Raw genomic sequence first — 24,537 nt, forward strand, 5'->3', positions numbered from 1 at the left:
TCCTCCCGCGGAAATCGGACGTATGGCGCACACCGGACAGGCGGCCGCTGTGCTACCACTGTGGCGAAGCCGGACACGTGTACCGCGAATGCCAGTACCGTCGCCTCGGACTTCAGGGTTTCGCCGTCGACTCACCCAGGCCAAGATTTGGCGAAAGACCCAGAGCGATTCAGGAGTACCTGTCCGAGCAGCGCATGCCACTGCTCCCGCGGCGCCAGTCACGATCACCATCTCCAAGAAGGTCTTCGTCAAGTGTCCCGAACTACCCAGGGGCGGCGCCAGCACGGCCGCTCAGCCCTAGGCGGGAAAACTAACGACAGCGACCTTCGGGGGCGGGGCCGCTGATAAACGACACGAACAAGGGCCCCAATCCATGCGAGTACGTACCAGCAGTGGTTCAACGACGACAGCTCCCGAATCAGAAAGCCGACTTTCCCTAGATATACCTGTAGTGCTCGACGGCCGCCACGATATTACAGCTTTATTAGACACAGGGGCCGACTACTCCATCATGAGCAGAAAACTGGCGACGCATCTCAAGAAAGTGGGTACGCCGTGGTACGGGACACGAATCCGTACAGCCGGCGGGCACGTCGTCACCCCTCTCGGTATCTGCACGATTAGAGTCGGCATTCGCAAACGCACATTTCTCTGCAGCTGCCTTATACTTCCTGAATGCTCCCGAGACCTCATCCTAGGCATCGACTTTTTACGTGAATACGGCGCTATCATTGACCTCCGACAGCGCACAGTGACGTTCTCTACAGACAAAGCAGAAAAGCCTGATGACAGCCATCTCAGTTCGCTTCGTGTTTCGGCCGACATAATCACGTTGCCTCCACGTTCAAGCATCCTGGTTGAAGTCGTGTGTGACGAGATACGTGACGGTGAGGCAGTCGCCGAAGGCAACTTGACACTTTTGTTTAGCATAGGTGTCTGCGCAGCCCGCAGCCTCATTACGCTTCACGACAGACGTGCCACGCTGCTTGTGACAAATTTTAGTAATGAGCAGCGGCACCTGTTTCGACGCACCGCTATCGCTTTCGCCTACCCCATCGAAGACGTTGCTGAATGTTTTTCTGCCGCATCAATAAATAGTGGGCTACAATCGACATCGACCGGCGTTTCTAAGGCTCTTGAAAAGGTGGACATCAATTCGAGCCTCACGCAGAAAGAACGCACAGCGCTGCAGGAGCTGTTGCTTGAATTTCAAGAGTGTTTCGCTTCATCCTCAAAGGTGCGTCAAACGCCCCTTATGAAACACCGGATTATTATACACACCGATGTCTCGCCCATAAAGCAACAACCCTACCGAGTTTCTGCCAAAGAACGTGACGCGATCAATGCTCAAGTCGAAGAGATGCTTCAGGATGATGTTATACAGCCGTCCAATAGTCCATGGTCATCGCCAGTCGTTCTTGTAAAGAAAAAGGACGGAACGTTGCGTTTCTGCGTGGACTACAGAAAGCTGAACGACGTGACAAAAAAAGACGTGTATCCTCTGCCACGCATCGATGATTCACTAGACAGACTACGGCGAGCAAGGTATTTTTCATCCATAGACTTGAAAAGCGGATACTGGCAGATTGAGGTTGATGAAAGAGACCGAGAAAAAACTGCTTTTGTTACACCGGACGGCCTGTATGAATTCAAGGTGCTTCCCTTCGGCCTGTGTTCTGCACCAGCGACATTCCAAAGAATGATGGACACTGTTCTTACCGGTCTGAAGTGGAACACCTGCTTAGTTTATCTCGATGATGTCGTCGTATTTTCGGTCACTTTCGAGGAACACTTGAAACGTCTGCAGGCTGTTCTGGAAGCACTCCACTCCGCGAACCTCACGCTGAAGCCAGAAAAATGCCACTTTGGCTATAAAGAACTTAAATTTCTGGGGCATGTTGTGAGCGCAGACGGTGTTCGACCTGACCCCGACAAGACAACCGCCGTAGCCTCCTTTCCCGTTCCCCGTGACAAGAAAGCAGTACGCCGCTTCCTCGGTCTGTGCGCCTACTATCGTCGCTTCATCGCCAATTTTTCTAGAATTGCCGAGCCTCTGACTCGTCTCACACGTGACGACGTACCATTCGTTTGGAATGAAGAACAGAACGCGGCTTTTATCGATCTACGTGAGCGTATGCAGGCACCACCAGTTCTTGCTCACTTCGACGAGGATGCTGCCACGGAAGTTCATACCGACGCGAGCAATGTAGGTCTCGGCGCCGTGCTTGTCCAACATCAAGAAGGCACCGAGCGCGTGATAGCTTACGCCAGCCGTGCCCTGTCTCGCGCCGAGATGAACTATTCCACCTCGGAGAAAGAGTGCCTAGCAGTAGTGTGGGCCACTATGAAATTCAGGCCTTACCTCTACGGTCGTCACTTTAAAGTAGTTACTGATCATCACTCATTGTGCTGGTTAGCCAATTTACGAGACCCGTCTGGGCGTCTGGCACGATGGAGCCTTCGTTTGCAAGAGTTTGACCTTACCATTGTCTATAAATCAGGCCGCAAGCACGAAGATGCTGATTCCTTGTCACGTGCACCTACTGGAGTTTGTGATCCCGACAATGACGATGACTGCGGCTTCCTCGGAGTCCTCACTGCAACAGACTTGATCGCACGACAACACGATGACGTCGAGATTCGCGCAATCATTGACCAACTAGAAGGACGCAACACACCCGTACCTCGGCACATCTCTCGCAATCTCTCTTCGTTCTGCCTGCGGAACGGTGTCTTGTATAAATCAAACTCGAACGGCAATGGGAAAGCCTATTTGCTAGTGGTCCCATCTGACATGCGAGACGACATTCTTCTGGCCTGCCACGACGAACCCACATCCGGGCATCTAGGTTCTTCACGAACTCTCGCCAGAGTTCAACAGGCGTACTACTGGCCGAGACTTGCTATGTACGTCAAGAGATATGTGAAAAGCTGCCGTGAATGTCAACGCCGCAAATCTCCGCCACTGAAGCCTGCAGGCCTGCTGCAACCAATCACACCACCAAGGTCGCCGTTCGATCAAATAGGCATGGATTTACTGGGGCCGTTTCCTCTGTCATCTGCCGGTAACAAATGGATAGTTGTAGCGACAGATTATCTAACGAGATACGCCGAGACAAGAGCCCTGCAACGAGCTACAGCTTCCGATGTTGCCCAGTTTTTCGTCGAACAGATCGTTCTTCGCCATGGCGCCCCGTCTTGCGTCATCACTGATCGCGGAACAGCTTTCACGGCTCAGCTCATTGACGATGTATTCAAGCTAAGCTTCACGAGCCATCGCAAGACGACGGCGTATCATCCGCAGACTAACGGCCTGACGGAACGACTTAATAAGACCATCGCCGATATGTTGTCCATGTATGTAGACGTTCAACACAAGACGTGGGATCAGGTTCTTCCATACGTAACATTCGCCTACAACACTGCCATCCAAGAAACGACACGATTCACACCGTTCCGTCTCGTCTATGGGCGTGAGGTCCAGACCATGTTGGACGCTATGTTGCCACACGATTACGACGGGTCGCTCACACCTGACGCTGAGCAGCTTGCTCAGTTTGCCGAAGAAGCTCGACAGTTGGCACGCCTGCATATCACGCAACAACAAACTGCAGATGCACGCCGCTACAATCTTCGCCATCGACAGGTCGAATACCACCCAGGAGATCTAGTTTGGGTATGGACTCCGGTTCGCCGCCAAGGGTTGTCCGAAAAGCTCCTGAGTCGCTACTTTGGACCCTACAAAGTAGTGCGTCGCATCAGTGACGTGAATTATGAGGTGGTTCCATATGGAACCATGTCACCCCAGCGTCGAAAGCACTACCCAGAGATTGTTCACGTTGTACGGCTCAAGCCGTACTTCGTACGTTAGTGGGACCGTGCCTCAGCCTTGTTCTTTTGTTGTTGTTTTTTCTTAAGTGTGCCCACAGTGTGCATGTCTGCTTTACTTCCGCTTATCCACTACCATTCGCGCGAGCATCGGGGCGATGCTTTTTTTTTTTTCAGTGGGGGAATAATGCCACCTGGCCATGAACTGCGGCGAGCACGAGCCCGCATCGAGGAGAAAAACGAGGAAGAAGTTGTTGGGCTAGCGCGCTCTCGCCGAGGCTTTTGTTTTTTGGTTGTGGTGTCCCTGACCTGCGCCTCTGTGACTACGCGGTATTCTTTACCTGAAGTCCCTCTTGTTCACGCGCGACAATATATATATATATATATATATATATATATATATATATATATATATATATATATATATATATATATATATATATATATATATATATATATATATATATATATATATATCCTGATGAAGGCCAGACTCTAGGCCGAAACGTCGAAATAAACCACGTTGTCACCGCTCACGGAGGATCTACTAGACTATATATATATATATATATATATATATATATATATATATATATATATATATATATATATATATATATATATTGGCTGAGAAGATGAAGAAGTTGATAACTTTGGCCTTCGGTTCGTTTTGGCGAAACCATAAAAGACCGTGCGAGTTGTTTCTTTTTGTTCTTGCTTTTCTAGAAAGAAAGAAAAAATGGGATGGCAAATAGTTGAGCGTGCCCTTGATCTCGCGGCTGGTCACTGACTAGATTTTGCCCCTTTGACTCTCATCTTTATAGTTCCTTTCAATGCACGCAAGCTTTCAAAGGCCCTCAGCGTGAAAGGCACCAGAACGCTATAGAAGTCAGTTATAGTTTACGTCCCTTGACGTCGGAGCGATGCATGCTGTTTTAAGGACGGCGCTTAGAGTTTTCCCCAACGGGCCGCGCTTATCACCATTCGATAAGTTCGCCAAAACTTCGTGAGAAGCCGGGGCCTCGTGGGACAACCTCCTGGTACATCTTGGCTCGCGCGTGCACCCGCGTTTTATGTGAGCTACGAAAAACCATAGACCGACGAATTTACATTTCGCAAGCTCCCTGTTCTTCGATGCTCTTGAGATTCTCATAAAATATTGGGAGGCCTACAGGCGACATAAAACGAGACATTGAAGCTTCTGAGGTTCAGGGTGTGGTATGGGAGAAAGGATATTGTGCCGGGTTTAAAGCCAGACTGAGAAGCAGTGGCCTGGCGGCGTTCCCTTTTATTATTGTACGCAACACTCTCGCTCTCTCTCTCACTATATATATATATATATATATATATATATATATATATATATATATATATATATATATATTTGCAATTTGCAACCTACACTGCTTTCACACATACAGAATGCGTGTATGAGCACCTGTGGGAATGTGCGTGTGTGTGTTGTTTGTTTGGGTATGCCGGAGTTTTCGTGCGTGAGTATCGTATGCGTGTGCCATGTGCATGCGTGCGTTAGCGTTGTTTTTCATTAAAAAGTCGTGCCTTCTACACTTAACTAATGAATCGAAGACCACAATCAGCTTGTTTTTTTTTTTTTCGGTCGATGTAATAATCATTGAACCCCCCCTCCCTCTCCTAATCTTGTGTTGCACTGTTAACCGCGTTGGAGGCATTGCGACTTCCTTCAATTCACTTGGTTTTCCACTGCTTCTGCTGCTTCCCTGATTAGTCCACCAATCTCGAAGGCAATGAAAAGGCAATGAAATGCAAAGATGTCGTGTGATGACGTTCACGAAGATGTCAAATCGATGTCGCGATGGCGTCACAAATTTAGGCTATATGGGACATCGTGATGACGTCATATGGCAATGCCATCGCGTACTCTTGATTTTTTTTTTTTCTTCACTCGGGTTGTCGTTGGCGACGCGGGACGACGACGGTAAGTTTTCGCTTTTGGTTGCGGCATCTGAGAGCTTCGCGTTAAGGTTGGTAGATTTTTGAGTCGATATATCGACTTAGAATTCATACATGACTACAAGGAACGCCGTTCCGGAAATTTCAACCCCCTGGTGTTCTTTCACGTGCCCCTGAATATAGTTAGGAACGTGGATTCTAGCCTTCTTCGAAATATTGTGCATATCTATGTAGATGTATTCACCTCCAGGGTTTTCGCCTCCATTAAAAATTCGATTGACGCCACCCACATCGAACCTGCGACCATCGAATCAGCAGCCGAGCTACGTGCGAGGCGTGCGTACGTACGTGTGTGTGTGGGGGGGGGAGGTAGGTGAGGGTATGGTTGGGTGGGTGTGCGTGCGTGCGTGTGTGTTTGTGTGTGTGTGCATGTGTACGACGTCGCTTGCTCAGTTCCGTCGTTAGAAATCTGGATTATACTTCGCCTAATTAAGCTTTCAGTCTTCAACATGAATTGAATACACCACTAGTCTCTCTAACGGCTTAATTTCACTTCACTTATATAAACAAAACCAAAAATCTATCAGCACCCCCCCGCCCCTGCCAAATAAAAAAGTTAAGGCGAGCGCCATGGCTTTGACAGGTGAAGATTACCTTCTAATGACGCCACCCGAAGATTACCGAATCGCTTCGGTCGCGGTACTTTGATCGAAGCACGTTGTCGAACTCAAACTGCTCGGTGAAACTTCGGCTAAACCACCGACTGCGGAGAAACTGAAAGTTACGAAGGAAGAAAAAAAATCAACAGAGCGGGCGATTAAATAATGGACATAGAAGTGGCGCCATATTTTCCTGAAGGGGGGAGATTGATTATTCGGGAAACGCCACGTTGAAAGCGTCGCGAGTCATAAGAGACGCCGTTAATCCTCGCCATGCAGAGTGGCTGTTTGTTTGCTTTTCCGTCGCGCCACGCAGCTTGAAATGCCGTGTACCTCGGAAAGTAATTACCCTTTTTTCCATTCATCAAGATATGCGCAGCGCATTAATGCTCTTAGCATGCTTCGCGCTTTGGGGAAAGTCCGAGGAGTTATTAGGGAGAAGACGACGGCGATTACCGTGAAGTAAGCAAAGCGCTAACAACCACGAGTTAGCGCGTACTCAACAAAAATTAAAAGTGTGAAGTTTTTTTTCAGTATGTCAAGAATTCTTAGGTATACGAACAACCATCCATGGCCGCTTCTGGCCAAATGAGCAGGATAATGAATCTCCGACTGATGGAGCTGAAAGGATCAAAATACATCGAATAACTGTAGCAGGTAATGTGAGCCTGTTTCCAGTTGGTGTTCGTTAATTTAGGTTTTCTTCAATGAAGGAGGAGTCTTGCGTAAATTGGGCAGCTAAGGAGTGGAGAGATCACTCGTTATGGTGTTTAGAGAGGAAAAAACGAGAACTCCCTAACGTTGCGGTGTTTAATACATGGCTTCGTCTCGAAGGAGAGAGTGAGTAGAGGAATGAGGAGGACCGCTATAGGTGCAAGTTTTGGAGGCCCTTGAAAGTGTTGACTCGCATTACGAACCCTGCAGCGCTCGCTGTTTGCGCAGCGGAACGCGATTTCCCGCGGAAAATTCTGGCCCGAATTCGGCTTTTGCGGGCGCCGAAATTCGTGCAGAGGCACCATCAACAAAAACAACAGCAACCAAACAAAAACAAGTCCTTGCAGTTCCCAACACAGAGGCTAATAAGTAATAGGAAAAAAAAAACAGATTTGATGCCTGCGCATTTTGTTGGTGACCGAAATTCACTCAGTTGCAGAACTGTATGATCCTGGTCTCTTCTTTGTCGCCCAAGCAAATGCAACAAGGCGGAATAAGCTAAAAATGTTTTATCGAGTAATTGCAAGAAAGCGTACTTACATAACTAAAGAAACATAGCCTGTAAAAGCACTCAGTGAATTTCACTGTGCGGGATGAGAGTTATCTTACTTTCTGCTAAAAACCGAAACGCAAGTCACAGAATAGCCTGTTTGCGTTAACTTCGGAGACCAAACCACGCTTGTCTTGTTTGTTGATGTCGCAGCCTACCAGTTGAAACGTGCGTGTAAAAACACCTTGCAACAACAATGACCTATACAAACTTCCGCACGGTATATCCTCTGCACTTATGGTCATGTTTTCATGCTGAAGGGCATTTTCATTATTGCGTTAGCAACGGAATTATGTGTGAGCCCTCTATGCTCATTTTCGCTGCCTCGTCGCCATCGCCGTGATGCTCCGTATAAAGTCTAAATCGAGAACATCACCATGCACTGCGTATGTGCCAGTCAGAGCCTGCTAGCACTGCCAGCGACCGCTGGTTAATCTAAGCGGAAAAGTTGAGTTGGCTTCCTTTCATCGCACGAAAGGCGCAAGGTGATAGGAGCTGCAGGTGGACTGCGTGGCAAAAAAAGACATCTTACAACCGGCGGAACGTTGTCAACCGTGATTGCTTGCGCCGTATCTTTTTGCCGTGCTCTATAGAAAAGCCCGTGCTGAACCTGCAGAGAGCACGAAAGGCACATCGCTCGCTGCAACTGCCATGTTTACCGAAGGAACTTTGCATAACACTCCAATTTGCTGCTGTCATGTTCATTTCTTCACCCTTGCGGCGAAGCTGTGGCTTTTCTTTCTTCATTTTAGAATGTTCGGTTGCTGGTTGGAGGAAGCCTTGCATTAATCTACTGGTGATACCGGTGATCTTGCTAGTTTATTGTTAAGATTTTCCAGAAAAAAACTACGTGATAACAGTGTCTATCAAGAAACTTTGCACTCACGGACGCTGTCATTATTTGCTCGATTATCATCATGGTCGCTATTGGGGATGTTTCTGTTCTATTATTGGGCAATGATATGTTTATTCATGCTTACAAACATGTGCAAGCTCAAATTTCCTGTGTCTTTCAAGCACTGTTGTTTGATTATTTAAAAAAAAAGATTCCAAGATATCTAAATAAAAAAAATGGTAACTGTGCACACAGGAGTTTCTGCCACCTAATCTGCTTCATTTTGCTTGTTTTGATTTCAAGCTTGTTTTTTTGTTAATTGTTAAATTTTCTCTTTGTCCTTCGGAATTGAATGGAGTTATATTTTTCTCTTCTTTACGTCGTTACATATAGTTCAATTCTGCTTCGTTAATAGCGTTGATCTCGTTATTTATGCACCCTCCTTTAGCGCTTTGTGGTCGCAATAATTGAAACCGGCGTTTCTGGTTTCGAAAGACATGCATCCAATTGCATTATTCCTTCTTTCGTTTTGTTTGCCCATCTATCGAGTAATAATTTTCACCTGCACAACACTTACCACCTTTTACCCGCCGGTTAGTTTTGTAATGATTGCGAATATTCAACGTGAGTGTTGGTATAGAACGTGCAAGTTCGAAAATATGGACGTAAAGTTTCATTGCGAAGGGGATACTGTGAGGGGTTCTTGCATTGTCGTTAACTTGCATGCTCTATAGGCGTCTGCCTCTCAAGTGAAAGCTATCTACCGCTAGTAGCAGCGCAAAAACACAGTCAAGTAAGCGAATGAGGGGAATTTCAAATACCGTTTTTTAATTAAGTTTTTCTAACTGCTTATCCCTAAAACAAGACAGGCCTATGTCACAGTGTGTTCCTTGAAACACCATAGTGTAGTCGGTGTGAAAATTAAGACGACTTTGCTGAGACACTGTGAATAGCAGACAAGGCTGTCATTTCGCTTGTAAGTTTCGTTAGGTTTTCTTTGAAAACTCTGGTTTTTTCATGTCAGCGACATCGGTGTAACACACCGAATGTCCGAAGCGCCATATCAGTGCCACAGGGTACCTGTACGTACACGGTAAGCCGGGAACATAGCGGTGAAGCGTCACAGCAACGCGTTTTCTTTTTCTTCCTTTCCTCTCTGTCTTTCTCTTCTTGCTGCACCGTAGGACGAAAAGAATCAAATAATAACAACAAACGTGTGGTTAAATCTGGTAAGTAAGAACTGCCGCAACACAGAAACTGACTTCCCCCTTTCCCCGCTCCGTGTTTCGTGCTGGTGGTGTGAAGCGTTGTGGAAACAGGTCGAGTCTTGTGACGTGCGTTTTACCGTTTGCCTTGCGCTCTTCCTCACATGTATATGTCTTCTCCGTGTATGCAGACGCTGCCATCACAGCTCAAACCTGCCACACGTGCGTGACACACGATACGACGCACAAAACAACGCACATGAACACGCACACACTGTATAAACCACCGAATCATATCCGCAGTTCACTAACGCGATCAGTGATTCCACGATGACCGCTTAGTTTTAATGTCACGTCGCTAATTAGGGCAAACGTATCCAAAGGCAAACGTATCCAAAGGCATATATATATGCTTTTGGATAAACATGAATTTTTCTTTGGTCTCAGGGGCGATCGGCTTGTGGGGCCTCTTCTGACTTCTCTGTGTCGTACATGAATATAGTATGTTTGATTTCTGCAAAGGCCCTGTTCTAAGACCATCACTTGCGATGATTCTTCCGCGGCATAATCCACGTGTAAAATCTGATGTATCATCAGTGTGCGAAGGCACATTGGCACATTGCCTGTAAACGGGTTGTTCCTAAACATCGGCATGCTCGGTGAAAATCTCGCGAAAGTGGACTCATTCACGAAAGTTCATGACAACGTTCAGGGCTACCACAGCGAAGTCATGAGTCTACTCGTTTTGAGTCTGTAGTCGGCGGGCTAATTAAATAAAGACTAAAGAGAGCGAAGTAGTCGCCGCTCGTCGACAAGCTCTATCATTCGACAACGCCCAAGCGACAGTGGCTTATCCCTTGGACAACTGCTAATTCCAAAATGGGTGTACGGCAGAGGAAAGTGACGATTAGGACTACGTGTACGGATAAATCTCGTCAGCTTCTTCATGAGTTCATCGTCCCTTCAAGCTACCGCAGTCTGAAAAAAGTACCTCGTATCTTAAATGTTTAACTGGTTAATCTAGTCAGTCGAATGCCATGTAAGGGACGAAGCAGATCTTGCACGAGTCATTGCCTAATTATCGTCTCGTTCTGCATGACGTCTACAGCAGTGTGCTGAAAGAATATCTCAACCTATCCCTTGCTGCACAAGCGTTCTTAGCTAAGCTAGTGGGTTCATAATCTTGAAACAGCTCGTATGGCAAAGAGAACGAAACGACACAGGGACAAACCGCTTACAGAGGTGCGGGGAACCACGGTGGGGCAACGCGTCTTATTCTGTGTATCATTTCGTTGTCTCGCCGTTGGAGCTCTTTCGCCATGGTCTCTCCAAATGTGCAACTTCGCATTGCGTATGGCTTCTCTTTGTGAGGTGGCAAACCGTATTCGAAGTTGGGGTGGTGAGAGGAGCTTCGGCGTTTGTATTCTCTTTACGCGTGCGCAGATATTCGAAATTTTTGTGTACCCAATCGAATATTGTCATATTTTTTTCAAAAGTCACTATGCTTCAGATAGCATGAAGACTTTTCGAGCATATTCTTAGTGATTTAAATCGCCGATTACGCGTAAAAAAAGCCCGAATTTACATTGGAAGATGAATAAGTTCACGTGTGGTTATACTTGGTACAAAGCATGAGATACTACTTATTAGACCCACATTTTATTTTAACGAATTAGAACGCTATTTTACACACTCTGTAAAGAGCCGCGTGTATTAAATCAAACTGCTTACTTGTCAATAATCTTGAATTTGTGATTTTGAGAAGCATAAAGGTCTGCATAACGAAGAAAAAATGTGTTATGGTTAACACTGCGTGTACTAAGATGTGAATATTGTTTTTAAATATACTCCGAAAATATTGTCTCTTATTGCTTTTTACTGAGAATATTTAGATGTATGCTCTATCTGGATTGAAAGTACAATAGGCAGATTAACTCTACTTAAATTATCTCCACCCACTTATAAATAAGCTTAGGAGCAGTGACAGAAACAGTTGAGAACATAAGCAGGGGTACACATTAGCGAGAACGATGCAAAAAGTAGTTGGATAAATTTGAAAATTGTTCTAACACTGCTCGATCTTCCACTGGATTCTCTTCTGGAACTCTTTCACTCCTCGTCGTGTAAACCGCGTAAACGTCTTTTCGCAGACAGCCATTTTTTTTTCTTAAGTAGTTTGAGACATTTGAGAGATGCATGCGTGTCTCTGCAAGCGTCCGCGAATCATGTGCATGTGCGATTTAGCATATAGATTCTAAAACGCTTTCTAATCCTTCCGTGTGAAGTGCCAACTGCTCGCTTTATTTATGAGCATTATAAAGCGGCAATCGTACATTTTTTTTTTACTGTACCCGCTTAAAATAATCTGCTCGAACAGTATCAGTAAAAGACCACGTTTTCAGTGGCAGATCCGCTTTAGTGTTGACTTGAAAATCGTGATTATCAGTAAGAAAAAGTGAGGTAGAAGAAATATCGTAGCATCGATCCAAGTACTCACAGTCATGTTAAAAGTCATGTTATACAAATTTATCATAATTTTTATCGTAAAACCAGAAACTATTTTTCTTCTGATTGTGGCACGTCTTGTTCTGGTTTCTCTCTTCTCTTGTAGGACGAAAAGAATCAGCTAATTATTACAAATATCTGGTTAACATTGGTAAGTTGTTTTGTTTGATTATTCAAATACATCGCGCAGGGTGAATGATTTTAAAAAAAGAAAGCAGCATGACTATCATGACAAATAGTGCCAGCCTGCAATAAATCCTATATGAGCCATTCTTCAAAAGCTTTAGAGGATAAAGGACGTTGGAGGATGAATGACCTGCGCTGATAAGGACGAACACCAGCCCACTTGGACTTATTTTAAAGATACGTTGATTCCGAACGACCTCGATAACGCGCTTTAAGGGGTGCACGAAGAATTGTCGTCTAATCACTCTGGTCACACTCGTGCAGCGCCTGACTAAGCGTTCACTGAACGTGTTCACGGTTTCGAATCTCTGTCTGTTCTTATTTACGAAACGAGCAGTTTTCCTAACCCAAAACGCTAAATAGCAGCTTCTGAGAGGGTGATTTCTTTCAACGGAATTTATCCTCTAGTCACGTCCTGTGCTTTCTTGTGTGTGATTCATGCGTAAAATTTGTGCGTGTCTGGAAGAGTGACACGATGCGTTTCACCCGTTGACTGCGTGCAAACACGATGCAAATTGGTCAACCCGGCCCTCTATCTACCATGGCTACCATACCATGGCTACCAAGTCTACCATGCCACAGTGCGAAAGCGGCTTCGATATAAGCGGCTTATCTGATAGAGCGGTCCAATTTTGAGGCTCTGTCACCGTGGACCAGTTTGCATCGGGTCGAGTTGCAACGACCCGCGATCATTAGATAGAATCCGCTCTGTGCACCATGAAGTTCGAACATGCACCAAATGTCCTTGTCCGCAACAACGTTGCGTTAAAGCTGCGACACGTTTGCATGTGGCCTCGTTCTCACGTTGTTATGCTGGTAGCTCTTCACATCTCTTTACCGTTGTTATTACCACATGTCATGCTGTCGTGAGCACTATATAGTGCCCCTATAGTCGTTCATGCATGAAAACCCACGTTCCCTCTATTTGTGCTTTAACACTATCCATTCGGGAGCTCGCTCGGCCAGTAATGCATGACTTTGGACACCAGGTGTGCCTTTGCGGTGGAGAAACCTCGTCGCTCACGAAGTTATGGAACGGGTGAAAAGTGTGTGACCCTCGTACACTAAGCTTCCAATTACTGTCATGTTAACTCCCAAAAGAAAAAAAAGCCTTAACGGGTTTTCCAAATGTGTTTCACGGAGGCGTTCAATAAATTTAACGAGGATCGCAGCAAAACAATGGCCCAAGAAAGAACAAGAATGTCAGATGAGCACTAACTTCGAGCATCAACAAGTCTACGCCCAAATTTCAGCACGTTATAAGTCTATATATCAGCATCTTGCAAATCCTTGTCAACTTCCTGCTGACTATAAAAAAAAAGTTGAGAACCCCTTTCAGCGCTTACGAATCAGCAGCGAGATTTCGAATAGGGGCCCGAAAGAAATAGCGTCAAGGCCAATGCGCATGCGCAAAGCCCAAACCGCGTTTGGGTTTTGGGTTGGGGACGCTATTTCTCGAGTTTAGCGGGAGCCCCAAAGCCTGCCCTAAATGCTTTACGTCAGAAAAACGTGACGGCACCCACTGAAGGGCCGGCTCTCGGCCAAGACTAGGGTGACATAAAATGCGGGGAGTGTCCAAACTGCCGCAGACTCTATTCGGAAACCCAGCGCTCCTGCTTGACCTAAAGCGTCCCTACGCAAAGGAATTTCGGTACCCCAATTCAAAAACTACCTAGTATCCCGATTCGTTAAAGTGTAAGTGGATCTGAAGTTGTCAGCTTTTCTGCGACAAAATAGGCTTTTCGTAAAAACTTGTAATGCCAATCTCCACGCGCACTGAAAGATAAGTTCTGGGACTAATAATTGTCATTTTTTGTTAAGCATTGGTTGATACGATCAACGTGCTAGCGAACGAGGCAATGCACTACAAAACGCCTTGTATGATCACGTTAGCTTAGGCAATGCGACGCCTTCTTCGCTCCTGGCTGCCGGGCGCACAGGCACACTTGGGATTAGTTCCTTCACACCTTCTTCCAAGCATGCTCTGATTGGCTGCTGTAGCAAATGCGCAGCTGCGTTCTCCTATAACAATGCAACAGGTTGCATTTTCTCGCTCTTTCGCAATTATGAGTTCACTTAGTCCTTTCTTCTACAGTGCCCAAGATATTAGAGAATTTCGCACGGTTTCAGATGTTCCGGAAGTGTGTGACTGTTGCGAAGTAAGCCTATAAGCTTAGGGCACCGTTTCTTTCTTCATTGCCTACTTTGCAGTTGCAGGCGTGAAGTAATGCTAGGATAACGCATAGCATTTAAACCATGCATTTTAGAGAAATGAGCTTGTTTACGGATTTTGCGTCGATTGTAGAGCAACAAATAGTCGGCAAAAGATGTACCTGTACCATGCTAGGCAACCTGGTCTTGTGTTCTTTTTTTTTTGTCTATTTGTAAAACTTTGGGCTATGCCTCAAATAGAGCATCAGGTTTCGCAACTACTCAAACAGCTTTCCTAACTTTCTTCCAAACATCACTTAAAAAAAAATTCGTTGATGCGGCTGTTATCTGCCGTTTCCTATAGATCTGACGCCGCAGGGTAATATAGTACTTAGTTGTCGTGCTCAGTCTTTCTGGCACTCTAGACAAAGACAGATTTTTCCACAAAGAATGCATCGTGTTCTTGTCTTCATTCATACTACAGTATACGCCAGTACGTGTCAAGACGGTTGTGTGCGCGACATGCAGTTGGAGCTGCTGCGTGTGATAGCGGTCCTATTCGAAGGCCTCGAAAAGTTTCGTTCCTGCTTCTCTCTTCTCATTTTTCTATTTTTTTTTTATTTTTTCCGCACCCTTGTGCTATCTCATTCGTAAGTGCTCCAAAAGAAAGTTCGAACTATTCGTTGTCGAAGCTTCGCGGGCACGAAAGGCTCATCCTCTCAGAACAAACTGAACGACGTTCCAATCGTCGTTAAAACGTGTCCTTTGATCAAGTGCGCTTAACGTAGCTTCATTTACAGCTACAATTCAATGGCACTGACGCGATTATATGGCGTAATTAATGCACATTTGTTTATGTGTGGTAATGCTGTATAATCACCAGTCGCTTGATCAAAGGGCCGAAACTAAACCAAACCTAATCGAGCTAACCAAAAAAAAATGTCTCTTTTTGTTTCCTTTACATAAACTGCGACTGTACGCATTTCTAAATAGAAGTTTTTTTTCCATTGGTCGTTCAAACGAATGACTCAAACGACACGCAGTTGATAGTCTCGCTATTCCTGGCTATAGTTGGGATAAGTCAATTATCGGTAAACGCGGGAACTTATCCACCTAACCTGCTTGCACATGTCAGACATACAGAATTGACTGCTTCTAACACGAACACTTGTCGGCACGCCAGCATTCGAAACTCTTTTCCCCATCCCTACTGAGATATTTCATTATACAGTCTCACAATACGATTTCGGTACAACTTTCAAACCATCATTGGACAAGTATTTCAGCATCGTGAAAAGTCACGCATTGTTTTACAAAATAAAGCTTGAAAAACCTGCAATTTTTCACATTTCATTCCGAAATTTTTCACTACGGACTTGCTAGCTGGCTCTGTCGTTTTAGGGAAAATGAAAGAAACACCGGACGCACTGCGTTTAGTTCTCACGGGTATCATCACTTGCGGTTCGGAGTAGTTCGAAACACTGATTATGTGTCCCAGTAAGTCGTGCGGCAAGACAGATGTCGAAGGCGTTACTGCTCGACTATTCCTGCTACGACGTTGTTACAACGGATATGACTTTCCAAATGCGCCACTGAAACACGAACACGGACAAACACAGACATACATACGGTGACAGCTGTGGCTGGCCGTCTTGTGACCCATCACGTGCAAGATCCCTAAAAGCTTGTCTCGGTGTGATGTGTGCCAAAGAAAAAAAAAAAAGCTTGCAATGTGTCTGTGCTTCGCCGCATGACTCCCACCCAACTCCCCCTCTTTTGACGGACTCATTAGCGCTTCCGATTCATGGTGGACGTTGTCGAAGGCCAAATCGTTGTTCATGATGTATGATTCGCTAGGATATACTGGTCAGACAACAGTCGCAAGCTTGTATTTTAACTTAACCGAGACATCATGTTGCCTCTGTCGTGGCGATTTTTTACTTAAATTTGCACTCTGTTGTACGCTTTGCTCCACACCCTATAATCTTCTACTTACGCTGAGGTGCCCTTTTGCCAATTAATTGCTCGCCGAAAAAAAAAAAAACACCTGCAGCATTACTCACTGACTTGAGTTCCAATACGAAAGCCACATACGAATGACTCAAAGATATAAACCTGATGCCCTTCTTTATGTAGCTCTCGCTTAACATGTTTGACTAGGGTGAGTCAAGCCCCGATGTGGGCAGGCCTATTCGCTTTGATTAATAACAACGCCGGCATGGAGAATTGACACTTACTAATAGATAACTGTCAACACTTTGCATCCATAGGCGTATAAATGCGTGTGTATGCTATTATTATTTATTGCTAGCATAGAATAAATCACCATAAATCACCTGTGATATGTACCCCGCCAAGTTCAAAGAAACACAGTGCACCTCACCATGCAATGTTAGGTCATCACCTACGTCAGCTCAAGTGAGTTGTCATTTAGAACATAGAATGTTATGATCAGGGGCTCTTAGTCGTGGACTTCATCGGTCGCACTTGAACATTTGTCACCAATAACTGATGTTTTCTTGGACGTAACTTCATGGTCAGACCATCACCTGCATGCCTTTCGGTAAGTTTCATTTGGGAACACTGCATGGAGGCAATTCATTGGACCAGATACATGAGTGAATTCAAATGCTATCCTTAGACGGGGCTATACGAACTGCGTCGCGCTCTGCAAGAATGTGTTACATGTACATGAATGTTTCAAACACGCCAAATGGATCAGAAACGGATCAGAATCGCCTCTTATCATGATTTAAGGGTATTATTATAAGAATTGCTACATGTGTTGGGTTCTGGCGCAAAGTTAACTTGTTTACAGATAGGCTCAGTTTTTGGCGAGTTCTCGCGCTGCCGGGGATCGGATGCGTAAATTGGTTTATTTTCTCTGGAGACGTGAATTGACTGGCGGTTAGAATAAGCCCTAAGAATACTATATGGCAGCTTTGTCACGTGGAAAGAAGCAGCTTTGGCCGTATGCACAAATAAGGTCAGTCGGAAGAACATAATTTTTCTAGTTGGCAGAGAGGTACATAGAAAGAGAGAGAAAGAGAGGCATTATTTAGTGAACGTGGCAGATGGGCTCTGCCTCTAAGTGTTTAATGAAGGCTGAATCCAATTTTCTAAGGTGACAAAAGCATATACACGAAATTAGTTTATATTTATTTAATCACGTTACCGGCGCCGTTGTATATACTCGAATACAGAGCGAGTGTTGCCGCATTTAAACACATGCCATGGCTCCATACCCCACTTCATCTTTCTCAACTTCTGCCCTGGCTAAGAGCATTAAGCATCCACATCCAAGTGGAACTCACAAGCCTTAATACTCCTGTCACATGACCTACTAAAACTCTTTTGAGCAAGCATAGTTCTTCCAAAAACGTTTTGCCAGTTCAAATATCCTTCCGTAGTCACTTTCTTTCCTTTCCTTCCTATTTCCGTCCCCCACCTCTAGCTTAGAGCAGCAAATCAGAGGCCGCCTTCTCTGTCAATCACTATTGTGAGTACAATTTTTTTTTTCTGTAGGCATTATTTGGTTCCATGTCAGCAGATGTTACTTTGCGGTGGTCACTTCAGTGAGGAGCCGCTTTGATCACGTTACGTAATCTAAGTGTGTTGTGCAAACCGCTTTCACTCTCCACAAAATTTCCGGCAAAAATAAGGCTCCATTTACAGCTGCTAACGCCTGTCCTTGCTTTAAATTTATTTATTTCCGGGTCATGTAATTTTTAACATTATTCTATCTCAGCAGCCTCTTTTTTTTTTTTCTAACCCCACTTCCGTTTACGTGCAATGAAGGAAGCAAGCCACTTGCATCTCGTTAGTTACGCTGCCTTTTCTTGTCCGTTCTTTCTCTTTCTCTCTTTTTCTCTGTTTGCATTTGTCGCTATACAGTGGGTGACCGGTGCATGCTACGCTAGTTGTTCTGGAGCTCCGATTACGCCTTTAAAACGAGCCATCGGTCTTTGTGTTTATCCGTAAGCATCAGATCCTGTGTTAGTTGAAAAAAAGGCTATTTTATGAACCGATAGTCAAGTCGATCCCGTTGCCACCCCACCTGCGGGGAAGCACGAAATGACTCAAGGGGGGGGGGGGGGCGCAGTATAGGGGAGCAATGCTTGTACACGTGACCAGCGCCGGAAGCAACTCGACTGGACAGTGGGCGCTCGAGGGAGGTGTTCCTTGAGGACGGTCGAGAGGACACGGCAAATAGCAGGCCACTTGTGCTATACGATAGGCCGTCCAGTGTTTGCCGTCGCTTGCCGTTCGAGGGCAGATGAACTTCGCTCCTCCGCTTATATTATCGCCCCGTACTGGGCGCGCTGAGCAATCAGCGTAATCGAGCTTTTTCGCGTTCCGTTAGTTCTGAAACGAGAATGTGTTTTCCACCTGCCAAGAGCCCGGCGATCCGTCGCATGATATACCGGTCCCGCTACGCTTTTCTCGATTTTTTTTATTTCTTTCGCAGAAGAGCTCTTGTAACGGTGAGGAGTTCACAGCCGAAATCTTTGTGGCATAGTAACTGCAGTGCGCTTGAAGTGACGAGGACAAAGCACAAGAAACAAAAAAAAACAACATGAGTGCTCTTATTGTGTTGTTGCCTTTGTCCGTATTCGTTGAAGCGCGCTTTGCAGTTATTGCGTCACTCCAAGAAGAGCGAACATCAGCTATGTCAGCGTAACGGCATCGGAAGCTTGTCATCCACCCTATTTGAATATTTGCCCTCAGTCATTCCTTTCATAGTGATGACACTTTATATTTAGCGTGGGTGGCGTGACTTCGCGGAGCGTGCTTCGGTGGCAAAACTGATAATTGTAGCTCGGAGGTGGCGGGAACTGTTCTTGTCGTGTACCGTGTGGAAAGAGTGAAATTGGGGGAAACGGGAATCTCCCCCCACCGGTCACCGTAAAGGTCATCGCACAGCGATCGCGAAAGTTGACAATGTGCCAATTTTCACTTATCCGCGTTTAGGATGGCGGCACGTTGTTTTTTTGAGGTAGCTGTTGTTTGTTTGTATCTTTTATTAGCTTGTAGGAAAACTGCTAATAGAAACTGCAAGTAATCGGATGAGAGGGCACTGTGCTGGCTCGGATGCCAGAGTAATTTACCGCGTCTTGGCGCTGCTAATTTATTAATTATGTGAAGTGAATAGCGACTGTCGCTTAGAGGCATGCGAGACAACGCCGCAGCCGCCAGCATGCAGAAGCATGCAAAATTGCTTTCGGGAACACATTGACTTACGAGAGGTTATAGATTATTTGGTACCGAACGGTTTCAGTAACGATATATTTTGCTAACGTTACTGTTTGTGCACAAAAATAGCGGGATTGGCTTTTCTACAGAGATGTTGCTGCTCACTAAAAATCACGCGAAGCTGGCGAAATCGATCGCGAGTGCCGGTTTGCGGTATGGTGAGTATGAAAATACTTTGCCTTGGTTGTTGGCACGTAGCCTTTATAGAAAAAAAGATGTAGCCGCGTGATTCTCTCATTGCGCGCTGTAACGGGATGAGATTATGAGAACGCGTAGTAGACGTCTTGCAGATTAAAAAAAAACAAAAACTGCGTGCCGACCATCACGGTAAGGTATTATATACTTACGGCACTGGTAATACGCCTTCTATGGCTCGTATTCGATGAAGTCCACTGTCCCAAACATTTTGGGCGTGTGTTTCGAGAAGCTTGTGGAAATGTTCATAAGAGCTGTTAAGATACTCTTGAAATTGTTTCGACGTACCACTAAGTGTCGCCGCTTGCCTCGTCTAAGTGGCATAAAATACGTCGGAATATATAACAAGGTGAACCTCAATCCAATATTGAGCCAGCACTGAGGATGCCACTCGTGCACGTTTTCGAACTCCGCAACAGAGGCACGTTCATGCAATCATATAAAGGCCGCGCAGCGGCCCTCATGAGCCAATCGCAATCTACATGAACGTGCGATTCGGCAATATTGCTGAATCGCTGTATTTGACAATGTCCACAATGATAGCTCGAGGCGTTATGATTGCCCAGAAAAAGGAGAAAGGGGGCGGTGTTGCTTGCTTTTTCTTCCACCCGCGCTGCCCGGCTGTGTCCCGCATGTTTCCCGCTTGAACGCTTTAGCATCGCAGGTGTTGCATATGGCTGGCGCAAACTGCATTCAACCAGGTCGCACCCAGCGACCACTGCTGAAGTGACTGCTATACCTTGGCTGCGTGAAAGCCTCCAGCGTGTAGTTTCACCGGTTGTACGTTACGAAGTAATTGTTATCATTGTATACGTGGTACTTTGAAAATTGGTAATAGGAGGTCTTCTGGCGGGACGGTTCAGAATCGGCGGCTTCTTTACAACAGAGATATTGAACTGTGCAACTGCCCTTTAAAGTGTAACTGGTGAATTCACGAGGCAGGGGTTCTACCCTAATAAAGGTTAAAACGTATTTTGAAGGCGTTCTGAAATCGATTTTCAAATTTGCCGGTTTTTCTCAAGATTGAAGGTATATAACAGTTGAATCTTACAGGTACTTTCCTACGAAGTAGAAATCTGGAGGCTTAAGTAGAGGCTTCAGCATAAATTGAGCAAGAACAGCGAGCCATAAAAAGGAAACTGATAGGCGTAACTTTACGAGACGGCAAGAGAGTGGGTCAGGAAATAAGCGGGTGTTAGGGAATTCTTAGTTGAAACAAAGAAGAAGATATTGGCATGAAACAGACTAGATTCCTGTAACAGACAAAAGCGAGCGTGGGAGACCAAAGTTTAGGTGGGCAGATGCACAGCAAGCACAGGACCGGGTTGATTTCCGAAACATGCGAGAAGCCTTTTTCCCGGCAGTGGGCTCATTCAGGTTGATGATGATGATGATGATGATGATGATGATGATGATGATGATGATGATGATGATGATGATGATGATGATGATGAGACTGCCACCGCGAGGAAGACGCCTGCTCAAGGAAAAGAGAGAGAAGAAGCAAAAATTGAAAACAGGAACTAAGGAAAAAATGACGCTATAAGAAACTAAACATTGGAGACCAACGAAATTAAATGTTAGGCATAATTTCGCAACGTGTTGAACATGGCTAGAATAGTTTACGTAAAAGTTTTGCAGCTGTAAATGATCGCAAGCCGCGGCTCCTCGCAGTCATCCTGTCTCATGTACCACGAGTAACAGCACCATGAGAGAGTCATATCCTGCAACATCTCGAAGCAACAATGCAATTTCAGTTTATAGAATCAATCATCCGGACGCTATTTTTCCACGTGCCACGTGAATCGATGTACTCAAGTTTTCTTCTTTTTTTTTTTGCCTCGTACGATTGTTGACTGGAACAAGCTCAATTTCAGTGTATTTGAGGCTTGTGAGTCAGCTGAAGCTTTTCAGTCACGTCTAGAAAATATTAATACATAGCGCTGTATACTTTGCTATCTCACCCCTGTAACAGCCCGCGAGGCCTATCAGTATTGTAAATAAATAAAATAAATAGAAACATAATAGCAATGTTGATAGAAATTAAGTTCAATCTCGACAGGGCGTCGCGATTCCTAGATTAGCAGAAAAGGCAGCGCACTCTGAAGTAGGTATACAGCCTTGTCATTTCTAGCCTACAAGTGCTTGAACACGGAGTGCCACTGGAGCTGACGTTTCGACATGCGGACTTGTTCAGAGCTCCCGTTTCAGTTCACTGTCTTAGAGAAGGCAAGTCATGTTGTCGAAACATTCATTTCCATATTCTCTCCTGCCCCGTTTAGCCAATGATGTCGTTCCTTACGCTTTACGAAAATCTGCTGCTGAGTTATCTTATGCCCGAATGACCGGTTCGTTTTTATTTGATGAATCGCACATAAAGTAACACTACTTTTATGCATGCATGTATGTGTTCCTGAAAGAATCGAAAGCCATGAAAACGTGCGTTCAGTTGAAGGTTTGGCCTCGAACCGATAATTTAGCCGCGTTCGCGCACATAATCTGACCCACCGCACCAAACTGACGCATTCTCTCCTGAACTTCCAGGTCAGGTTATCCACAGGCAGTGATGAACATTGGAAGAAAATTCACGGTAAAAAAAAAAAACTAATCCAAAACAACCAGCCGATGAGTAAATTTGATGAAAGTAAATGCGAAACTTCTTGCCGGAACTGGAGCAACACCGGGTGCCAGCCGAGCCTTGCGCAGTGTGATAGTGCCGTCTATGAATGCAGCAGCGAGACATCAACATTCTTAAACACCTAATTTCACTCTGAAACCGCGGTACGCGAAAAAAAAAAACTTTTCAGGCCGGTAAAAAAGCAGTCTGTGGAGTAAGATAACGATGCCCGCTCCTGCATGGACCTTTTTTTTTTTACCTTCAAGGGCGGCCGCAAGCTGCGCCTATACACATACTTCGTTCTTTTTTTTTCTCTCCTTATTGAATTTTTGAATCAGGCTGCCGGATTTCACCAAGTATAAGAGGTAAAAAGCGTGAAATAGGGTAAAAGAAATGTGCTGCGGAAGTCTTAACAGGAACCTGTCAGCGAACATGGCAGCTCTTTTTAATCTTTTCTCAAGAGAACAGGAAAGTTGGTCTTGCGACTCTTGCTTCTTGAAAACAATAAAAAAGAAAGATTGGAAATCTTCTTGATGGCTGCCGCAGTGTTTCTAGCTTTTTTTTTTATTTTTGCGCCTGCAGGAACCACGTTCATGATGAATAGCGTTTTCATCTACTTTTATAACTATCTCATTTTTCAACTTGTTCAAGCATTTACTGGATGGGAGCATCAAGTGTATACTCGTTGGCGCCTGAAAACCCGCGGAAATAAGCTGTCAACGTTTAATGAGCACTGATTGCGCGCATATCTTGCGTAAAGTTAAAAAGAAAAGTAACAAGTACAAGAAACTTGGTGTCTATAGGTGGAATGCGCGTTAGTGTGTCGCTGTATGCGAGGCCTGTCTCAGCCATGTTTTTTTTTCTTTTTTTTTCTACTCTGATTACGAGCGCACCCGAAAGCCCATTTCTTGGAAAAACTTCGTCTCCACATCTCCCCTCACTGAGCACGTAGCTCTGATCCGGCGTGGCCGTTGCAATTTCGGCCTCGTGTTTCGCGGTACTGGCCGCAGATCTCACTTCCGGATGATATCTGTGACGAGGTAGCTTCCTTCCTGTCTTCCTTCCCGGAAGTTCCATCCGGTATATAGCCTTTGCGCGGAATGGTTTCCTGTGTGAGAAAGAAACGGGCGTCTCACTATCAGAGCCGACGTCGCACTATCAGAACGTGGGGAGGATTGAGATGTTTGCGTCACGTAAATGACATCTCCGCGAAAGAATGCTGAAATGCAGCATTTTTTTCCCGCTATAAAGCAAAGTTCAGAATTGCCTTGGAAAGTACCTCGCTGTCCATTGTCGGATATGACTTAGAAGAAGCGCGTTCGCATCGCACATATCAAACTTGTGTAGGCAGAATTTCGGCAGAATATTGATGTTTGATTAGGTGAACAATGCTTGAGCACGTGCTGTCGCAGAAGCGAATTTTCGCAAAAGAACTTTTATCGCCTTCGAAACATTGTCATTCGTGAGGAAAACAAAACCAGTTCTCCAAACATTGGATCCTGTGACGCAATCTGTCCAAGAGTATTCCTAGTAATCTCATGTGCGCTTCAGGTAACAGACATTGCTATCCTTAACTCTTACCTATTGGCTATTGCATCGTTGAAAGAAGTAAAGAAAACGACAGGACGATGCAAACTATAGGCAATGGATGTAATGACATCATTCTGTATTTCGCCTAATGTATCCATAATATCATGTATACTCGAGCAGCAAGCAACTGCGGGTGCACTGCAAGTTGATGAAGAATTCGTGCGTGAAAACAAACGATAACAGAAAAAAATTAGGCGAAGAGAAAACGTTGATAAAGCGACGTCTATCAGCCAACGAAATCATCCAGATCACTAAGCTCTTTTCGAATCTTGTCGTCAACTTCGTCTCTTAAACTTAAGTCCACAGAAAGTGCTACA

At 45.2% G+C, this 24,537-nt stretch overlaps 1 protein-coding gene across 1 annotated transcript in view; it reads left to right on the top strand.

Moving 5' to 3' along the window:
• LOC142802693 (neuronal acetylcholine receptor subunit alpha-7-like) overlaps positions 1-9,953 on the top strand; it is a 125,343-nt gene extending 115,390 nt beyond the window's left edge. Inside the window, exons 3-4 of the mRNA XM_075887664.1 lie at positions 9,703-9,747; positions 9,915-9,953. Of these exons, the coding sequence (XP_075743779.1) occupies positions 9,703-9,747; positions 9,915-9,953 (84 nt within the window). The remainder of the gene's footprint in view (positions 1-9,702; positions 9,748-9,914) is intronic.
• Positions 9,954-24,537: the final 14,584 nt, after the last annotated feature.

The sequence above is a fragment of the Rhipicephalus microplus genome, chromosome 3 (assembly GCF_043290135.1).
Source record: "Rhipicephalus microplus isolate Deutch F79 chromosome 3, USDA_Rmic, whole genome shotgun sequence".
In the NCBI taxonomy this organism is placed as follows: domain Eukaryota; kingdom Metazoa; phylum Arthropoda; class Arachnida; order Ixodida; family Ixodidae; genus Rhipicephalus; species Rhipicephalus microplus.